This window comes from Leuresthes tenuis, unplaced genomic scaffold (assembly GCF_036924035.1).
Source record: "Leuresthes tenuis unplaced genomic scaffold, fLeuTen1.0.hap1 SCAF_17, whole genome shotgun sequence".
NCBI classification, from domain to species: domain Eukaryota; kingdom Metazoa; phylum Chordata; class Actinopteri; order Atheriniformes; family Atherinopsidae; genus Leuresthes; species Leuresthes tenuis.
Genome location: NW_027325371.1, coordinates 11943096 through 11964093, shown reverse-complemented (window position 1 = coordinate 11964093; position 20998 = coordinate 11943096). Strand labels below are relative to the sequence as shown.

Genomic DNA, 20998 nt, shown 5'->3' with positions numbered 1-20998 from the left:
TAATGCCACAGAAGATTGGTGCGTTTCTCAGAAATCTGTTGTTAACATGCTTAGATTTGATTCTAGGTGCCATTTTCTTGACTGATACAGATGGTGTTTCGGGTGGGGAAGGGGGAAGAAAAGAAGTCAACTTCTTGGAAGGAGTTATCAGTGAAACAAAGTGTCAAAATGATCAGTCATCAGAAAATAATTTATTTAAAAAGATTTGAAAACTAAAAAAGATAACTCACAATTATAATTCAATTAAAATGCACAAACACCAGCACAAAAAAAAATAAAACCGAATCGAAAGGGTTTGAGATCTACAACAGCTGGAGAGCTGCTAGGTTCTGCTTGATAATCTGATCAACGACCATGTGGAAGACCAGCTGTATGTTTGCAGTATCTGTGGCAGTGGTGAAGTGGTGGTACATGGGCTTGCTGGTACTGCTGTTACACAAGGAGAACATGCCAGTGATATGGTGGGCTGCAGCATCCACATCACCATCAGCTCCTGAGAATGAAGAAAGAAAAAAAAATGTTTACTTTTGTTTGGAACTCAAAGATCATTTCATGAAATATTAATTACAAACAAGGCATACCCAAATGTTTAAAATGTGATGCAACACCGCATAGTTTTGAATCTGGAGTATGACCATGGGTTAGTGAAAATGAATAATAATAATAATAAAAAAAACAAACAAAGGACTAGATGTCAATCTATAACCAGGGGGGTTCTCACCGTGAAAGGGTGAAGATGCCTTTCATCCAGTAAAACTATAAAGTGATATATGGGGAAAAAAAAAAACAAAAAAAAACTCACTTCTTCTGGCCAACATGGGGAGTATCCCATTTTTTCTTTCCAGGTTTTTCAAGTTAGGGATCAGGACCCAACAGGTGTAGTTACAGTGTAAATGGGTGATTCCAATAGATTCATTTATAGTTTATACTTTAATCAAAAATGGTCAAATATTTACACTTAATGTAACATTCACAGATCTGAACTCCTGAAAAAGAATTTTCAGCAAAAGCATCACACATGTTGACATGAAAGATTCACCTGCCAAACTGGCATTATACTGTGTAATCAAACAAGAAAACTAATTGGAAAAACAGTCTTCTCCAGTGTACCTTTATAGCAAGAAAGATACAATCTCAAGTGTCTCCCAGAATGTAGGATCTTCTCACAGAAAAGGTCAGTTTTGTTCATGAAAAGAATCTGCAAGAGATTCAAATGAATAAAAATAAGAAAGTGATGATATTCAAAAAGACCATCTGCTGCTGCTCGTGCAGCTTCTAAAGCCATGACTTATAGGTGTAAAATACATCACAATTCTGTATCCACTTATAGTAAAATATCTTATCTGAAGGTCGCACTTAATCATGTCTTGCAACACTTGCAGTGTTGTGATGCTTCACAATTATTGTTTATACCTTCATACACTTTCTATACATCAGCACTAAAATCCATAATGGAGACAGTGTACATCTCTATACCCTAAAGCAAGTATCCTACACTGCACTGAATGATCAGCAAGTTGTATTGCACATTAGAACCAAAACATGCTAATGCATTCAGCATGAATATAAGACTAGCCTGCAGTTCAGTCCATAAAAACAGAGCTGTTGCTTGAAAGAACTCAAACATGGAGTTCTTTTAGAACCATGTTAAAGTTTCCCTGTGATGCCATTTAATGAGATCATAAAGGAGATGAATCAGCGTGTGGCTTATTGTTAAAGCTTAAAAATACTTTGCAGTCGGCTCCTTTGACAATGAGACACATTGACTTTTAGATTTCTTTTCAAATGGCAGGTGAAGTATCGAGTCATCTCCTGGCGATGTATAGTTCTATCATTTTCAACTACCTCTTTACAAAGTGTCCTCATACTGTTGAGGGAGAAAGAACTGGCTGCCAAGCACACACAAAATCATATGAAAATGACTCAAGAGGAAACAGCTGGAAGGTAACACTCATCCTGTAATGCTTTGTGTTAATTAAGTACAGAAACTGTCCAACGAGTGTGTGAATCATACTCATAAACAGACCCCCACATACTGAGTAAGACAGATTTCAAACAAACCAATCATAATGGCTGTTAAATATGCTTGCAGCCAACGAACTAAGCTAAATGGTGTGCTCTACAATTCAATTAGACTTTTAATGCCACGTGTACATCAAATGCAATCTCACATCTGCAGTTCCCCATTTACACAGAAACTACTGTATGATTACAGGAAAAGCCACTCAGTTTATCAGTCACCCCTTACATATTGAGACTAATCTTTATGAAACGTAGAAATTTGTTACAAAAGATAAACTTACCAGAGTGTTTTTTTGGAAGACTGTGTTAGTGCAGATTGATGAAAAAAGTCCAAGACTTTCCTGAAGCCGATTCTGATGTGGGCATATATAGATGAGCATAAAGTCAGTGAAAACAGAGCAATTTAAAAAAAAATTAAAGTCATCTTTACTGGCTTACCACTGCAGGATCCTCCAATAGTGTCATATCGTAGCTGCTGAGGGCCACAACAAACAACACAGCATGAACACGATCAAAACAGCTTATCCACTTCCTCCTCTCACTTCGCTGGCCTCCGACATCGTATAACCTGTCAGGCATGGCAAAACCTCAAGATTCCTTCAAAAGTCTTGGTGCAGGCAAACCGATTACAGGAACAAAAAAAATAAATGCATCCATGATCTTCATGTTCATTAGGTTAGAATTACAGTTACATCGTCAATACTTTGAAAATTTTCTGCAGTCAACTTGGTAGTGGCTCAATATTTTTCTCAAGATTTCTTTCAAGTATTTAGTTTCAGAAAATTAAGCATAGTTTTGGAAAGGTCCTTCCATATGACGTAGCACCAAGTGAAGCCGAGGGTCTTGGTGACACAGGTAATGAGTTTCCATTTTGACCAAAGAGTCTCCGGGTGTGAGATTGCCGTATTCGTGTGTCATCAGCAATGAAGCATTTATCCTCTGGGTCAAGAGTCAGTTTGAACAAGCTGCGGGACAATATGTGTTAACTGAACTGACAGCAGTAGTTTATGTAGTAGAGACAAATCACTGTGGATTCTCTTCCATACCCATTTGTAGATCTGATCCTGTTCTTTTAGTACAAACCTGAATTCAGCTCAGTTCCAGATAATTGAGACTGAATCCTTTTTAGATTTAAAACATTCGCATAAAAATGTGAGACATGATTTTTATAACCCCTACAGACCAAGGTCAACAACAGACAAACTAAATACACAAATAACTTTTAAACAGGAAATTGTTTTGAAGCCATTGCAATTTTAACAAAGTTTTGCAGCCAGAAGTTTTAGGAAAGGAGCTGAGGAAAGACAGATTGAGAAGCTATGGTGATCAGAGAGTTTCAGAAGGATAAAATTACATATTCAAAATATTTTCTTAAAATTTGTTACCAAACCAACTTAGAAATCTCTCAAGAAGTAAAGTATGTTGCAATCCTTCAAGAAGCTGCACTATAATAAATATTTATTAAGTCCTGTTCTGTACAAATACCTATTCTATACAATCACCCACACAGGAAATGATGTCATCGCACAGTGAAGTAGGCAGAAAACACCATGAAAGGGCTGTCTGAAAACACAGCTCAAAAAGCAAAAAAGGGGCAGAGTTTAAATTATTCATCGCTATATTTTTTTTCCACATTGGTGTCAATGTTCCTGTATGAGCAGGCAGAGTGAGAACATCAATATTTCATGTCTGATTCATCCCCAGGAAGATGCCTCCCTCCTGCTGCTCAGGGGTGTTCAGCTTCCGTGAGAGACCCATGAAGGACATGATGGGGAGTCTCCAGAGCCTGATCTGAGACAGTGTCCCTGCTTTAATTCTTGATGCATTTATTAACTTACAATTCCCATGTCAACTGTGAAATAGACATGGATGATGTTAGGGGTGATGAATACAAAAGTACTCCTAAAAATAAAAACTTTCAAAATATTTCAACATCTTTTACAAGCAAAGCTGATGAGAAAGTCATGCAAACAAAACCATTGTGTTAACGTTGTGCTTGTAAACCCTCTCAAGAAAAAAAAAAAAACAAGCCATAGCTTTTTTCCACTGCACTCCAAGCCACCAAACTTAAACTGGCAACTAGCAGACTTTAAGCATGACTCACCTAATTAACCTTTTCTAGTTATGTGTTAACATACTGAAGAAGTTGTCATTAAAAGGTCAATTTTAAATCCTAAACCAATTTCTCTTTATTTTACTCTCAGTGGCCTAGTTTGAATCATTAAAACAAGTCAATACACAGTATTATAATGATACTGCGGGCACAAGGCAGTGCGACTCCGCAACTTTCAATAAGTCTTACCGGAAGATTGTTTCGTTTGCCTCAAACTGTGTCTCAATGATTCCACTGGTCCTCACTCTGACTCTCAGAACATCTGTCTCAGTGGGGATGTAGTTGGGCCTGATGATTCGACTCATATTCTCAAAGAAACTGGAGAGTGACAGGAGAAGTAGAAAGAAACCCCATGAGCCAACCAGATTAACGCTTCAATAAGTGTTACCAGATACAGGCTTCATCTCTCTTTTGTTAAGATTTCTTCAGGTTCAAGAAATCCCTTCTAATATCTAACCAACTTGAGACCACACACCAAGAGCTTTAGCTTTTATGGCTGCTTGTGTTTTTAGGTATGCCACTGTGATATAATTGCGTTTTAACTCACTGAACAATCACAAATATTAAATTAACTCAGTTCTGAGGGATGCCCAACATTCAGCCTAAGACAAAGGGCCAAGTTAATAAATCCATGATCAGAATAGTTTGCTATACCACAAATTACATCAAGAGATAACTCCCTCCAAGCACAAATTCCCTTTAGCAACATCAACAGTTCAGTTCAAGCCCACGCTACTATCAGAGAAGTCATTTTACACGATCAGGTGCCTGGGGAAGTCAAGTGTGTCACGACACAGTCTAATCCAACATTTCTGGAGGGAGAAATCAATGCAGGGTCGTACACAGTGAGACCACTGAAAGAGAGCAAGGCAAGGTTTCACATAATCCCCCAGCCACCAACTTTATTGAGCTCCGATAATGAAGCTGTCACACTTCCATCTTTCTGGAGCCCAGGCACCTGGAGTAGATTTTATCCTGACAGATTGACTCCCTGTTGCCTCAGAGATAAAAACTTCCATTCAGTGCCTTAATTCTGCACCCATTCAAAGACAACATTAAAGAAGAAAATAGATCAATGAAAAAAATAAAAAGATTTTTGCCCCCTCTTTAACTGAATCCAACCCCAAAAACTAGTCAAATTTCTTACTTTTATGTTCTTTCAACATGTCTAACTGGCAATTCCAGCAGTTAATGAATTGAGGAAGTATTTCATAAGTGAAGGGAGGCTGTTTTAGTCCTCAGCAGACAACATTAGAAAGCTGTTACAATCATCATTTTGAAGGGGACCTACCAGGTTTCTAATGTTTTACTGCAATGTCTTTCATGATCAACATTAAGGATTTTTTTTATACAAATTGTCCTTTTTCTCTTTTTTTTAAACTACACTGCTTACCACAGACTTGGTGATTATGAGCCATTCTAAAAAAACAACTAGTGCAAGTGTTTTTAATGTTTTTAATGTCTGTGTGCATAAAAAGCTAATGGAATCCAACACATCTGCTCCGCCATAAAGTCTACACGCATGATGATAATAATGTCACTATTGTTGACTGCTGATTTTGCTGATTACAAAAAAAAATAAGATAAAAAATGCTCAACCCTGATTAAACAGGTGCATGCTTTCACCTTTCAAGCAAGATGAAACAGTTCTTCAAGACATCTTCAAGACAATAAAGACTGATTAATTCAAGAATGATAATAGACAGAAGTATGTATTCCAGTTCCTCGAACATTGGCATAACAATCAGTCCCATTGGGTACCTCTTAGCAGCTGTGTAACAATTTAAATAACGGATGCCTACAAAGTGGGAAAAAACCTCTCATACGATAGCAAAGAATCTTTTAGGTCAGGTTCAAGCCATGAAGACCAAGAAAATGTATCAGGTGAAATACTACAAAAAGGTAAGTTCAACCACCTATTTAACTGCAAAAGAAAGAATAAATTAAACACACATCTGCACATCTATTAAAAAAAAAGCAAGTGACCTCAAAATAGAAGTGTATGCAAGATGATTTGAAAATCTCACAGAATTATTTTTTTTTGTAAACGGAACTGATGGAAACTGAAACATGCACATACACAAAGACACTGCCCACAGAAGAGGCTCACAAACTGTAACAAACTGTAATCAAAGCTGGCATTAGCACGTTGTGGTCATGAACGGTAAACAAGCTTTTTTGCACTGATGAAAAACAATAATGCCTTTTATGAAAATGTATTCCACTCTTCAGCTGATGATGCAAGACAGAGATACTCAACAGCCTACGCAGAGATGTGAGGTAGGATTTCATGACATTGTACAGGCTGCCCCCTTTTTAATTACCTGTTGAAAGGGCATAATTGTGAGACTAAAGGACAGCGACTGGAAAAAAAAACAAGTTTTGTTCACATAAACATAAAAATGATCAATACACTGACGTGGGCAAACCAACTTGATTCTAAAAATGTCCAATTCTATAATCTATGCACGTATTTCCCAAGCAGGCACAAAGAATCCACAAAACATCCACCTTTAGTCTCCTCAAGCTACAGCATCACACACATGCTGCTCTTTCACCTCTTAAACAAGAAAACTGTCCCTTTTATCATGCTCGTTTCATCTGCCCCACCTTGATTTCCATCCTCCTGCATATCTGCAAACAGTTTCTTTTTTAATGTCCCAATTAAGCCCTCCATTCCACAAATGTCACACAAATCATTTCCTGCAGGCGAGTTATTCTCAGCGCTGCCTTTACTTGTCGACACAGGGTGACGACACTCTTCTTACTGAGCAATTTCCCTTGACATTTTCACCGTCAGTCATAATTGGGGGCGTTGTGCAACGTAAATCACTTAAGGTCAGCGTACTCACTAGAGTGCGGAGTCATTCAGCTCAAACTCCCAACCCCTGGCTGCAGCGGCTCTCACCCCTTGGTCGGCCCAAAGTGCAAAGAAAGCATGAGCCACAAAAGGAAGCAGCTCCCAGTCATCTCCCAAACACTGGCTGCAGGACAGAATGGATCGGGCGTGTTTCTGACCAGGAAAAAAAAAAAAGAAAAAGTATAAAAACAATACATTGCTGACTTTTTTGGAAATAAATTACAGTAACTGTGTGTTTTATCAGATAACCACTGCAGATTGGGCTACATGAAGGTAGTAAATTATTTCTCATCCTCTGATGTCTTGCTACTTTTAGGCTTACATAAACACCTTGTATTAACTGATGATCTGCAGCGAGATGTGTTATCTGGATGAGACAGATTTTCTCCTGGTATTAGAAATGGGATCCCATCTCAACATGCATTTCAGTCTGACAGGGCTGACCGATTTAAACAAGACCTATATGTATGCCGATTGGAGCCCGACCACCTCTAAATATGATCTGACGGACCATATTCAACTTATTCAACTGCCTGTTAATACCAGGTATAAATGAGGTAAAAAAGGTCAAGCATCGATATTTATCGTGGCGAGTAATGAACAGCTTGAGAGTGACATCTACTGTGAAAAAGAGGTGCTGCAATATAACTAGACTATTAAAACACCTGTAACTCACCTTGTTTTTCTTGTTGGCAAGGTTGATCCGCAGCATGCCCATTCCTTGTAGAACCATCTTCATAGAGGTCAGGAGGTTGTCCAATACTGCAGGCTTTGATGAACAATAGGACTTATTTATTTAATGTTCTGGGTTTTTTTTTAACCCCTTTAGTTTCTATTCATATTCTCGTTTCAAAAGAATTGAGTACCTTGAAACTAATGAGCTCCTGTCTGGAGAAGCCATGGCTGTAGATCATCTTTATCTGTTTGATCACTGTACTCTTTCCACTCTCCGCAGCTCCTGGCGCAAACCAGTGAAATTATTTTAAATAAAACTGACAAAGCGTGAAAAAAAAAAAATTTAAAATTAAAAGCTTAAAATGTACCAAGTATGAGGATTTTGACCACATTCCTCTCAGCCCGGGCATGCTCGCAGAGGTCGTCTTCAATTTTAGAGTTCTGCATTTTTGCCTTTTTGTCCTCCTCTTTGATATCCTGATGAAGGCACAGTCCCATGCAGATCTAAAGGAGAAGTGATAGTCTCTCGTTTTAAACCTCAGTGATCTGAGAGAATCGCCTAGAATTAAGTGCAACTGCAACCAAAGTAAAGAAATTACACAATTGCAATGAATGTTTCATATTTCGAGATGAAATGAAGGGGAGCTTTAACGTGTTAAAAAAAGATAAATAAATGTAGAAAAGAAGCTGATCATTTTTAAAGTAAAAACCATAATAAATGCAGAGCAGAGAAACGTTGAATAGCTTGAAGTGTTTTATCATTTCAACACTTAAAGAGTTAATAAAGAGTTCTACCTGCAGCTGGAGCGGCAGCGTTTTTAAGCAACAAAGCATCCGTCTGCTGGTGCTTTTCATGCTGTTGTCTCGTTTGTTTTTCAGATGAAACTAACAGCAAATCGACGGAAGCTTGTAGTTTGTTTGTTTCATTTTCCTCAAAGAAAAGAAAAACGGAGGCGAAAATGAGCATGATTAGTGTCACGTGTGCCAAGCAGCAGCGTCTCTCAAAATCCAAGATTAAAAAAACCCACCGGAACAGGCAATTAATTCCCTTCAAAATAAACTCCCACTTCAATTAAACCAATTTGTTAACGTCATCAAATATTAGAAAAGATAACTGTAGCTTCAATTAAGTTGAATCACCATTGCTGATTACACAGATATGTCATAATGACGAGTCAGCCTAATAAACTACTTAAACTTGATCTTTAGGCCTACACACAACAGAACAATTAGATGAGTAATATACTGGATTATAACAAAGCCATTTTTTTTTACATATTTTAGAAACTCACTTCTTGAAGAAACATCAAAAGTGAATCTGAATGCAGTGACATGTTCTCATATCAACGTCATGCGCTTCTCAAGCCAATCGGAAAAGTTTGAAACCATTTAGACTACCTCAGTCAGTCCTTGAAAGTGATGGACTGCCAGCCATTACAGGATCGCCTCGGTGACATACCAATACTACTTCCTGACTTAGGGCCACCAAGGAATGGAAAAAGCGTCCTGGTGGTTTGGAAAGGTGAAGATTTTTAGATTTTCTTTACTCACCAAGCCAAAGACATGGATTAGAGGAATAAGTGCTTTCAACATAAAAATGGACATTGAATAGGGAGTAATGGGCTCTATACGACATTAAAATTTGTAGGTGTACTAAGGACTTGGTTTGGGGGTCATGTGTATGTGTTATTGGAGTGGGAGAGTACTGCTGTCTGACTGTATGTGTATGTAAAGCTTACAGCACTTTGCTATGAACTTAATCAGTCTGTATGATAAGCTTATTATGGTGACCTGACATTTAAAAAACTCTGAATGGATAATCTATTCTGATCAAAAGACTCTTCTGTGTCCAAAACATGGCCTTGCCCTTTGTGCAACAAGTGTTGCTTTATCGTTTATCCCAAAGTGTGCAGCTTCAACAGAAATAAACAGACATGGAAATCTGGGCACACGTTTTCTGTTAAACAAGACACGAAACAGCTTTTCTGAATATCATTATTATCAGCAATGGTATACTCTAATAATCCAATCAGTTTCTACATTATATGTCAACTGGGAGTTGTCAACAACATAAAGATCATAGCTCACACTCAATACATTCTAACTCAACAGATAGACATTACTATGCTTTGAAATATGGGACCATCTACACAGCAGTCAGTGGAGAGGAGGTGAGTAAAATATACTTCTACAAAAAATATAATTTTTTTTTCCCCATTTCATATAGACAGAGGTTAAATCATTCATGACTCAAGTGACAGTCTACTTCACGTTCAAGCCGACAACACTTTGCATTTGTCATGTTTATCTCCTAATGCTATGAAAACTAAAGGTTAAAACAGTGGTTCTCTCTACGCTATCATCAATCGAAGGAGTGTTGGTTTAAAAAAAAAAACAATTGCACTCAAAAGTCAAGACAGTGTGCATTTTGGAGTTAAAAACAACTCTATTATTAAAACAGAAGAGTTCTGGTGATTTCTGAGCAGTCAGTGCAAAGTGGAGCAGAATCTGGTTGCACAGTACGTGAGGTCCCAAAGGAGTCAGTCGTAGGTACAACAGTGTCTTAATTCTAACTGACGTTAGAACAGAGGAGCAGGGAAAAACCTCCCCTGACCTTCTAGTGGACAGAGAGCCTGCAGTCACTTAATAATACTTACATACATACAGTATATACACAGATTGATTAGTTGTGAGGCTAAGCCCATTGCTGGGCAAAAAGCAGCAATAGCGCCACAGAAATGACCAATCAAATCATTTCCTTGTTTTATAATTAAATGCCTGACCAACCTATTAAGCTCACTCACTTCTTGTGCCAAAAGCCCATGATATAATTCAACTTTCTTTTGAAGGCAAAAAAAGGTACTTCAGGAATTCAAAATATCCAAACACATTTGAAGATATAGTGACATCTTCCCATCATCATCATCATCATCATCATCATCATCATCTTATCTTTTATCTTATTATACATATATATAGTACACCTGACAATCCTGTAGCAGACCACCATGGTTTCACTGCAGGCTACTGTTTTTAGCCAGGATCATGTGTAGAAGGTGCCGTTACACTTAAAAAAGAGCTGATTTTACTGCATGGGAGTTTATGTTAATTGAGCTTGTCAGTGTTAAGTTGACACCACAGTTGGTGACGCCTACAGCACAGCTTGGGCTCTCTCTTTAGTCTTTTCCTCCTCTTGCCGCTTCATGGCCTGGATAACAGCAATCTCTTTGGCCTCTTTCTTCTGGTTCCTTGCCTCAAATAACAACCTAAATTCAGCAAAGGCAGGTGAAAACAATCAATAGAAGCAACAGCTATCATATAACATATTATCGCTGCAAGTTAACTCCAGCTTAAAAATACTGAAAATTTTCACCTGTTTTTTATTATCCTTTGTACAATTGCATCTGTTGTGAGGCTGTTCCCACTATCAACCATACGCAGGATTCCTTTTCTCCTCGGCTCCTGGGTATGAAGAAGAAATTATAAAACAAATGATCACTGCAGACAGTTGTGTTTCCAAAGTACGGCTGTATAACATGGCTGTGATTGGAGTCGTACAGCATATGGGTCAGATCCATCCTTGTCGGGGTATATCTCAGTCTTGCCATGGCAAACTAGATCCACCTGAAGACACAAAGGTCAAAAAAGTCATTTCTGATTAATTCTGATTTCACGCTGTGGTGAGAAGTTATTGTATCACCTGTACTTACCTTTAAATGGTCCAGCAAATCTTTTGTCACTGCAAAAGGTGCACCAATCACCACTTCTGATACGTACTGTAAAAAGAAAAACACAAAGCACATGGAATTATTCATATGACTATACAGACACCCGCTGTAAGGTTGCAATGCACTAAATAAGTGCTAAATAAGCTAAATAAGAAGAACACACTCGACAAGCCAGGACGCTGAGCGTTCTCTCGTGGACATTCATGATGGGGTAGTTTTTCCCTTTGTAACGATTCACCTCCTGAAAAAAATGAGAAAATAAATAAATAAACATGTGGAAAAATCTTCTCAGAGGAGGTGAAGATGCCACAAAGGGTTTCAGACTGAGAAATAAAAGCCTCACCTGGTCGAAGTGCAGCCCCACTATGATGTATGGCTTTTCTGCCAGCTTGTGTACTGCTTCCAGGAAGTCCACATGGCCAATGTCTGACAGGAGACTAGTCAAGGACAACAATGTAATTCATAATAGATGACTATCTCTGAGGATTTTAAATGCTCACTATTGTTCAGAGGCCCACGGACGTGAAATCAACATGACAACTAAATATAACCAAACAAGACTGCAGAGAACAAAAGATTTGAAACATTTCAGAAAAGAGAGATGTTTTAGAAAGCAACAAGTGCAAATAAGAAAACACATTTCAGAGAACACAAAGCGGGAAAATAGAACTAAACCAACACACTCTGTTGGCATTTATCTCCCTTCACCTGCTAAATAGTTCTTTATGCAACTTTTCTGACAGCACGGACAGGTGATCTTATCAGATTTTGTGTTAATTTTTTGCTGATGTCAAACCAAGGCAATAAATGCTGTTTTTACCAGAAAGAGAAGAGGTTCTTGTGTTCTTTTTTACGTTATTTGGTGTTGTTGCTTTTTGGTTTTGTTGTATCACTCCTAAACTGTTGCGATCATAAGTCAGGAAAATGTAACGTTTGCATAAATTCTGAATGTTTCGTTTGAAAAAGGATACGGAAAAGGTCAAAGGCTCCTGCTACATAGATGATTGTGTCTCCGGGCTGAGGCTCTTGGCCAGAGGCGAACTGAATGATCTTCTGAGAGGTCTGCAGGAACTGAGACACTCCTGTCCAAGGACTGTGACCCTTCTTTTAATGTGACAGCCCACAATAAAGAAATACACAACATGAGCATAAATTCAATGAAGCAGCAAGAAGACAGGTGCACATCAGTATATTCATCATCCCAGACCAGAATGAATCTTTGTGGCAAATCACTGCCACCCAGTGGCTAACTTAAAGCAGTACCACAAAAATCCAGAATGCATTCATTCAACCCTCGCCAGATTAGCATTATCACTCTCTGAGTCTTAACTGTTAAAGTTACAGAGAACCTAAACTGCATGCAAGTAAAGGCTCTGAGTTACTTTCCTCATCCAGGAACAGAAGTGGAATACACTGTTTACTGGCAAGGCTCCCACATAATTAAATTGGTCCACAACAAAGGCCGTTATTGAATGATGGCTGACATCTGGCCCTAACAGGACTTTCCATACTTGAATGACAAAACAGCTGAGGAACAGGAAGCAAAAGAGCCGAGAATTTTGTTCTGAACACACGCCACCGACAGGTTTGGCTAGAAGCTGACAATTTTACATGCACTGTGAGCAAAATATCAGATTTTTACCCTTCCAAAGTTGTCTGTGTGCTGCTGATAGTCTGAACTGTCCTGAAAAGAGGATAGGAAAAAAATTCAGTTTGTTCTCTGAGCTGAGGGCGTACTTAGAGAATTTGGCTATACTCACAATGTTGCTGTGGTGTGCTTTGGTCATCAGGAGCATCCTGCCAACCAGGTCTGTGGTTGAGACTCCCTGCGTCCTCTTACACTCCCTGCAACAACGTGTTAAGTGACCTAATGAAATACACGCAAGCAGTCCACTTCGACTCTTAGCATTACCTTCTGCATAATAGAAAGGGAAAGCTCACCTGTAGCGCCCTGACTTCTTCACCTCTTCATATGTATCTTTCCCATCCACAGTGAGTGTTATATCATCTGAAAGACCATGACACACTCTGTGACCTTATGCAATCAGATCTGTTTTCCCCCCCCATCTTTTAATGCATTTGTGTTTCTAAATAAATCAGTGTGCTGATACAGCACCTCCATGCACACAGAAGTCGCAGTTGTACTTGTCGAGGGTCTCGAGAGTGGTGACATAAGGAGCTCCTTCCACGACTTCATCCACCCATTTGATGGCCCGCACCATCTTGTATCTCTCTGCCTGAGTGAAGACTGGCGGACCCTTGTGCTTTGCAATTTCACCTTAAAGGAAATAATGAAGAAATTAAAAATAAATGGGTAAAACACAGCCACAGACCGAAACATTGCTGATATATCTTGATATATCTGCCTACCCTAACTGCGTGGGCATTCTGCGTTTTCACAATGTCAGAATTCCTGAATGTGCCATGGGAGGCTGAGGCACAGATGAGTCGCCCAAATTCTTCCAATTCTGATTCAACATTCTGACTTCACTGTTTATTTGGATGCTAGAGAAAATGATTTAAAAAGATGTGCACTTACAGGCCCCCCAAACATGAATCAAATTCAAGTTAAATTTTAAATGTGGAATGCGCTTCTGGTTACTAACCAAAGACGTATGTTGTGTTATTAATAAGATTCAGTCGATTCATTTGCTGGTAAAAGTCAGCCAAAACAGACTCACATCATGCCCTTGGATCAATATTTGAGTTTCTCATGTTCTTTCTTGTTAAGCAGAACATACCTCTTCTGCAATCTTTAACAGGGAGAGGGTGTGAGAGGACTTTTATAGCTCACCGGGAGCTATTTGTTTACTTTGCGTCCTTTCCTTCTCTAAATACCAGGAGCCGATGGATAAAAGTCCAAAGTAAAGATTGGTGGGGAAATGCTGAATGGTAGTTAAATTTGCTCACGATTTGATGATCGTTCACACTGTTATGAATGTTAAATGGATGGATTGACAGCCTGATTGTACTCTGAGCATTTTTGGAGAATCAAGATCCATGTGAAAACAGCCAGTATTAATCTGTGCCATAAGAGTCCCTTGTAGGAGTTCAGAAAACCACTTACTGGAGGAGCAAAATCTCAATTCAGACCGAACAGAGCCAAACCCTAATGTGAATCCTGATTTAAAGCCCTTTGTGCATCTTGTAGAATTCCCTGTTTCAGGAAAACCAGAGAAACTGGTTTTCTCACTCTTTGAGGCAGGCTTTTGGTGACGGGACTTAGTTTACTCAGTGAAGGAAAACCAGGAAATTCGCTCACTCCATACCGCGCTGCAGCCAGAATGACTGCCATCTTCACATTATGATAAAAAGTATGTATGGTGAGCCTTACTGTCAGTGTGTACTCCAACAATGAGGTGATCTCCCATAGCTTTGGCCTGCCGCAGCTGGTTTGAGTGGCCATAATGCACCATGTCATAGCTGTGAAGGAAAAACATGAGTAGAAAGAGTTTACATTTACAACATTTACAAAGGTTACACATATCACAGTGGCTGCACAATTGCTGATGAAACAAAGCACTGGCTCTTTGGAAACTTTGTGGTATATCCTTCTTAGAATTTTCTGAAGCATGTGATTTAAATATGCATGTCTGTTGTGAGTTCTTTCTTGATCTCGAGGATTCCCTTAACCTCATGCAGCCGGTGGCCGGACCAACACACATGAAAGAGGACACACGCTGGTATCAGGTTAAGCCATGCGCCCCGGCGTGCTGTGTGTGCACAATTTACTCTTTAACAGCATCTCACTTTTCTGCAGCAGCAGGTTTATTATTGTGTTTTCAGTCCTAATGAATTTGTTGCTCTTTTTAATTCTACTTATACTGACGTATTGGACTGGGTGACTCCTTTTAGGATAAAATGTTCTAAACCAGTGACAGTGTCATGGCTCGATGATGCAGCTCTCACTCTCAGTTGCACATGTAGACGTGCTGAAAGAAAGTGGAAAAAGGAACATATTTAAGTTTCCATATATATTTTCAGAAATACCAGAAAGTACCAGAGAGCCATTAAAACCAAGACCCTGTTTTTATCAAACCTTGTGTCTGATAATTGCCACAAGCCTTATTTTCTTTTTAACTCTCCTGACTCTTGTAAATTCATGTGAATTCCAGTTTTGTTGTAACTTTACCTGCGCTTTGTGAAAAATTTTTAAAATTTCCTTTAGAGACAATATTTTAACAGTCAGGGTTATAAATAAGTTTTAGGTTTTATGTTTTATGGGGGGTAACTTGCTCCACATCTTGGGCGCAGCAACAACAAAAGAGCGATCGTAATAGAAATGAAGTTTGACTGGACTCGGAATCTTTTTCAAACCTTTGATGAAAGCACATTTAAATAAAAAGTAGTCTCCACCTAACCTGAAAGCCATTCAAACATTATTGGGTTTTTTTAAAGTAAAAATTTACAAAACTCCTTTTTACAAAAGATCCTTTTATATTCTCAGTGTTTTGTTGTGAACCCATCAATATGGTCTGCACATTTCAGCTCAGCAGTAAGATATCTGATAAAAGACTGAACAGAAAAAGTAAATGGTAAGGTGTGTTCTTCCCTCCCTCTCGTATCTCACCAGCTATGATTCCATCTGTGATAATTAGATTAGCACAGATAGGAGACTGAGATTGTAACAGATGTAATCTAGCATAGTAACAGGGAACAGATGGGCATTAGCCTCCTGTCACTGTCACTACTGCTAACAGCTGAGATCACACTGATATTTCTATTGCCTTTGTGCTTATCCATTTAGCAACAGCAGCTACTGCACTTCCTCAAGTGAAGCACGCTCAGAAAAAAAAAATAGGAAAACAACACTACCACTACTACATTATATACAGGGTAACAACAGTAACATAATCCCATGTTGTTTTCACCCCCTTAATATGCTAATGACAAACAGCATCTCCACCTTGCTGCAGTGTCATTATACACAGCCTGGCTGCAAATAGCCTTAGCCGCTGTTTAGGGCACTGAAATACCATTTAAAAGGCATAGAATACAACTAAAATGCACTTTCGCATCATTATTGTGAGAGAAAAGAGGCTTTTTGGCAAGGGGCTTATGAGCAACAAATGGTCTGTGTGTTGTCAAACTGTTGGAATGGGATCCATGTGAGCAGGCTCTTAGGTGACAGAGAAAGCCAAGAAGAATGTAATAGGGAGGAGCATTTGGAGGTGAATGAAAAGAGGTGAAAACTCAGAGCCTCAGACTGAGTTACATAAGACCAAGAGGCTGCTTTGGGGGGTTTATACCAGAAAGATGCCCAATGAGTGACTATTTTCCTGTTGTATTTTTCAACAGGCATGGATCACGGGCGTATCACTGTGTGATGATGAAATATTAATTAGTGAGACCTGTTAGCAGACACCGAAAACAGCAAGTAAGCTTCTCAAGGGCAAAAACAGGCAGACATGTGTGAACACAGTGATAGAATGAAATGGGCATGTGATGGCAATGCCAGCAGAAAGCAGCCAAGGGGTTGAATAATTTTGCATTTAACTCAGAACACTGAAAGTCTAAAGGACAGTAAGCCTAAAAGGAATTAACAGTTCACCATTGGCTCACTGAGGATTTGAAAAGCATGTTTATAGTCTTGTCTGTACACACAACTTCAGCTGATAGTTGAAGTGGACTTTATACCCTTTCTTGGTGATGCTTCTCTGACAAATGATCTTTAAACCCTGTCACGTCACTTCAGGATGACAAATAAGAACTGAGCGTCCCTTTGTGCAAGCAAAAGAATGTCCAAGTGACTGTGCTCTTTCCTTGGAATTTTCCTCTCACACTGCTGACAAAGCAGCATGCCAGTACATCATATTAATGTCCAGTGTAAGGACTCAAAGAACAATGTGCTCAGTGACAGGCAGGATAGCACGAGCCACAGCAGCCTGAGCAGGTGTGGGCCAGAGGGGTTAGAGGGGTTAATGATCTGAGTTCTGTTGACATTAGCTCTCTTTGCATGCTCACCCCACCGGTTAATATTCCGGCATCCCAAATATTCCCCAACATGCCATCAAACCACAGATACGCAGCCACACATAAATGGCAGGAATTCTACTAGCGAAAGCCCCCATAATCCTGGCCTTCATACACAAAAATTCAAATCTTTTATGCTGTTGCTGCAGCATGCAGCCACCAAGGCTTGGTGTTTTCTCTCACTTACTGAATCTGCCCATCAGTTTCTCAGTGAACTGGGTAATGACTTTCTTAAAAAATGCCAGTGAATAGCTTATGGTGACATGTTGATATGGCTTGCTTTATTCAACTGACACTCCAAAAAACCAAATAACCTCAGTTCACTGTCACATCTGGCAGCAAGACCCAAATCCCTACACAGAAGATGACACTGGTGAATATTTAGTGTTTGTGCTTGAAAAATGTCTCAAATCAGCTGAACATCAAACCAGTTGTATTTCTTTTTTACATTTTTTTTTATCAATAATATATAACAATATAAATTCCCTGGGAAGTTTAATGAAGTATAATGTAATTGAATTCAGTTAAATTCACTGGTTTCAGGTGGAAGCAGTAGCCTGAACATGGGGAAGTCATAACCTCTCAAAGTTAACGCTATGGACAAAAGGCTAAATATTGGTTGTTTCTTGTATTTGGGATGCAATCCCCCGATACAAGCCAACATGTGATGCGTTGTTCGGTTAAGCCGGGAGGGACAAACAGTTATTCTGCATCTCCTCCGCTTAGAGGGAGTTCAGCTTTGCTGAGAACTCTCACCAAAGTACAAACGTGAGGTGACAGAAAGATCACACTGCCGACTCAGCACTAAAAGCAAGAGTAGGATGACAGTGTAGAGCATTTTCATACCTCAGATTTATAAAGTTAACTCCGCCAAGACCAAGCCACGAATCCTGCTCAGCTCGTTCATCTTTCTTACCGTGATAGCTCATGGCAGAAGTTACATATGCTTTAGAAAATCACCATTAAGCTCAAACGGACACCCTGTTTTCTCGCACAACATGAATAAGCTAAATTTGGACTCCCGTTCACTTTTCAGATAAGCTGTTCGTTTGCAAATATTTGTACCGCAAATATTAACATTATGTATAAAGTATATGATATTGGACATTAAACTGAGGGAGCAGAGTCTCCTTTGTCAAGCGTTATTGTTGTTTCTCCACTGGATGTGAATATAGGCTCTAATGTTGCATCCTTACCCTACATGGCCACATTAATTCATCACCAGTATTACATTAAAGCCTCCATCGGGCTCTTTGCGAGTGCCTTGCTTGACTTTAATGTGACTGCCTAATATCCTGTGACATTACGATGGTAAAAGACATTTTGTGGGGATGTGAAGATTCAGCAGCTACAAATAAGAAGCCTGAGCGTTATAGTCCGAAAACTGCAAAACACTGATTACAGGAAAAGCCAAGATAAGGATGGAATGTGTGTGATCCTTGACCACACTCATTTGAAATAAATAATTTGACCAGCTATGTAACCTACAAACCACGGCACGTAAACAAAGCTTATAAATGGAAGTGAAGCACTTCTTTTTGTTTTTGCACCTGCTGCGATTATAAAGGGAGAAAGAAAGAAAAGTAAGAACAGCGTGTGTTAGTCATTGCTGCTGGTCCAGTCAACAGGTGAGAGGTGGCTTTCCCTCAGTCCAGCTGTCACAAGAGATTATTCATTTTTTTGTTTTGTTTCTTTGTTTAAAAGGAGTTAGAAGGGAAAAAAACTAAACAGATAGATGCATGTATGACAAATGATGGGGAAGAAATGTTTGCTAAGAAAACTTATACGTGTTTGCAAAAACATTGCGTTGAAGACTGAATGAAAGTGGCCCTCAGGTCTCAGCTCAGCTTTGCACATGAAATAAAGCAGAATTCCGACGTGATTTTCACTTTGAAAACCATACTATAATAATGACACGCGTAGTAATTAACTAGTAGTAGTAATTAACCTTGTGGTCGTCATTTGTACTTGGAACTATATCCTGCACAAACTGAGGAAAACCAAGACATTTTGCAGACATTTCTGTCTGAAGGACTTGTAATAACGTCATTAATCATTGGCACCATTTACATGAACCCTGACCACAAGACTTATCATGATCAGTAGCCTCACGACACTGAGTTGCGATAAATAGCAGCAGGAAACATCAAGCCTGCCCATATGTTATTATGTAATAGTGTTTACTGCGATGCCCCAGAAATGTAAATGCAAAGTAAAAGTGGTGTAATGTAAATTGATGAGATGATTGGAAATTGACAGAAAATTATTTGTTTGTAATGATGTTGGCTTGGTGTAAAACGATGAAAGCACTCATTGGAGGATATGCGCTACGGAACATTCCGTTAAAAGTTTTGCCTCTACTGAACTGATGGGGGATTAGGCAGCGTTCAACCTGCAGCAGGCCTGTACCGGTGTCAGGTGAGAGGCTTACACACTCATTCAAACGAGCAAAGTGCAGACGACGGGGACAGTGTCGGGAGACCTTCATCACACAACCAATAATCCGATGAGAAGACGCCAAACTCACCAGCCATCGCACCAAACCCGGATTCTTCGCCTCCTCTTCTCGGGACTGCACGCTGCAGTGCCGGGGGTCGTCCCTGCGTCGTTCCCGGCTGCTGTGCTCACTTGATGGTGGTGATGACCGTTCTTGATCATCATGTAGCCGCAGAAGAGTCACCACAAAAGCACGACTTACAGAGACTGGTTTCGTCAAGACTTGCGTCAAGTGAGGTGTTTGCCGCACCGTGTCAGGTGTGTGCCCCGTCTCGGTGCCGGACAGCCGGTTACTGTGTCAGCAGCGGCAGCGGCAGCGGTGGCGGCAGAAGAAACAGCAGCGATGCGATGCGCCAACGCCTCCTCCTCCAGCAACGACGCAGGGACGCACGGCACGTCGCGCGTCAAGTTAGTCAAGGAACGCAGAGAACACGCAAGGGAAGAGCGCACCATACTTAAACCAAAGCCCCTTCAATGGTCGTAAATGGGATTTATTTTGAAAAACCAAAGCCCAACTCAGTATTTCTCACTTGACACAAAACGAGTCGTATGACTGGGAGCTCGTGTGCGTATGCAGCTGGAACGTTGTTACATAACGCAGACGTCCCACCATCACGTGACAATGCATGGCTTCAGATGCCTGATTAGTTGTCTTTAATGGCAAACAGGTGAGAGAAGTAATAATTATTAAGATATGCTTACTTAGAGTTTATTCGACAAAATGCTGCAAAATAACACCATAATATAGATAAGAACAATACATGTATATTCTATCTGCTTTTTGCAATTCTACACGGATTTCTCTCGCATGATTGGGATGAAAATACAGCCAGCTCACAAATTAGAGCACATTAGCGTGTATCACCTTTATACCGTCTGAACTGAATCTGACATGTCCTACAAAAACATATGATCCCAGAGCACAGACAGAGTTTCAACCAGCCATGACATAAATATCTATATCGGTAAACATTCTATAGTAATTCAGTCAGGATTCATTCTACCTTTAGGTCATTTCAGAGTGTTTTGTACCAACCAACATCGTTTAAATATTGCGAAAAAAGAAAAAAGTGTGACAGTAATTCACCTATTGAATACCTCTTAGTATAATTCATTCCTGAACAATCTGCC

The 20998-nt window shown here is 39.5% G+C and overlaps 2 protein-coding genes across 3 annotated transcripts; both read right to left on the bottom strand.

Annotated features, from left to right (window-relative positions):
• Positions 1-302: 302 nt before the first annotated feature.
• Positions 303-8504, bottom strand: LOC140273855 (guanine nucleotide-binding protein G(o) subunit alpha-like). The gene is made up of 10 exons (XM_072369527.1): positions 8466-8504; positions 8039-8174; positions 7862-7953; positions 7672-7764; positions 6988-7148; positions 4325-4453; positions 2461-2590; positions 2304-2375; positions 1111-1198; positions 303-493 (listed from the first exon to the last, which is right to left on the bottom strand). The coding sequence occupies exons 1-10, from the start codon at positions 8502-8504 to the stop codon at positions 303-305; spliced, it is 1131 nt and encodes a 376-aa protein (XP_072225628.1).
• Positions 8505-9663: 1159 nt separating this feature from the next.
• Positions 9664-20223, bottom strand: LOC140273716 (ethanolamine-phosphate cytidylyltransferase-like). Of its 2 annotated transcripts, none has more exons than XM_072369366.1 (13): positions 19899-20223; positions 14733-14821; positions 13515-13676; positions 13340-13406; positions 13159-13243; positions 13041-13082; positions 12370-12499; positions 11742-11824; positions 11562-11639; positions 11381-11446; positions 11229-11294; positions 11044-11132; positions 9664-10936 (listed from the first exon to the last, which is right to left on the bottom strand). In XM_072369366.1, the coding sequence occupies exons 1-13, from the start codon at positions 20030-20032 to the stop codon at positions 10822-10824; spliced, it is 1206 nt and encodes a 401-aa protein (XP_072225467.1). In that variant the 5' UTR covers positions 20033-20223; the 3' UTR covers positions 9664-10821. The 2 variants fall into 2 exon arrangements, with proteins under 2 accessions (XP_072225467.1, XP_072225466.1); XM_072369365.1 differs by having other exon boundaries at positions 12370-12502; positions 19899-20222.
• Positions 20224-20998: the final 775 nt, after the last annotated feature.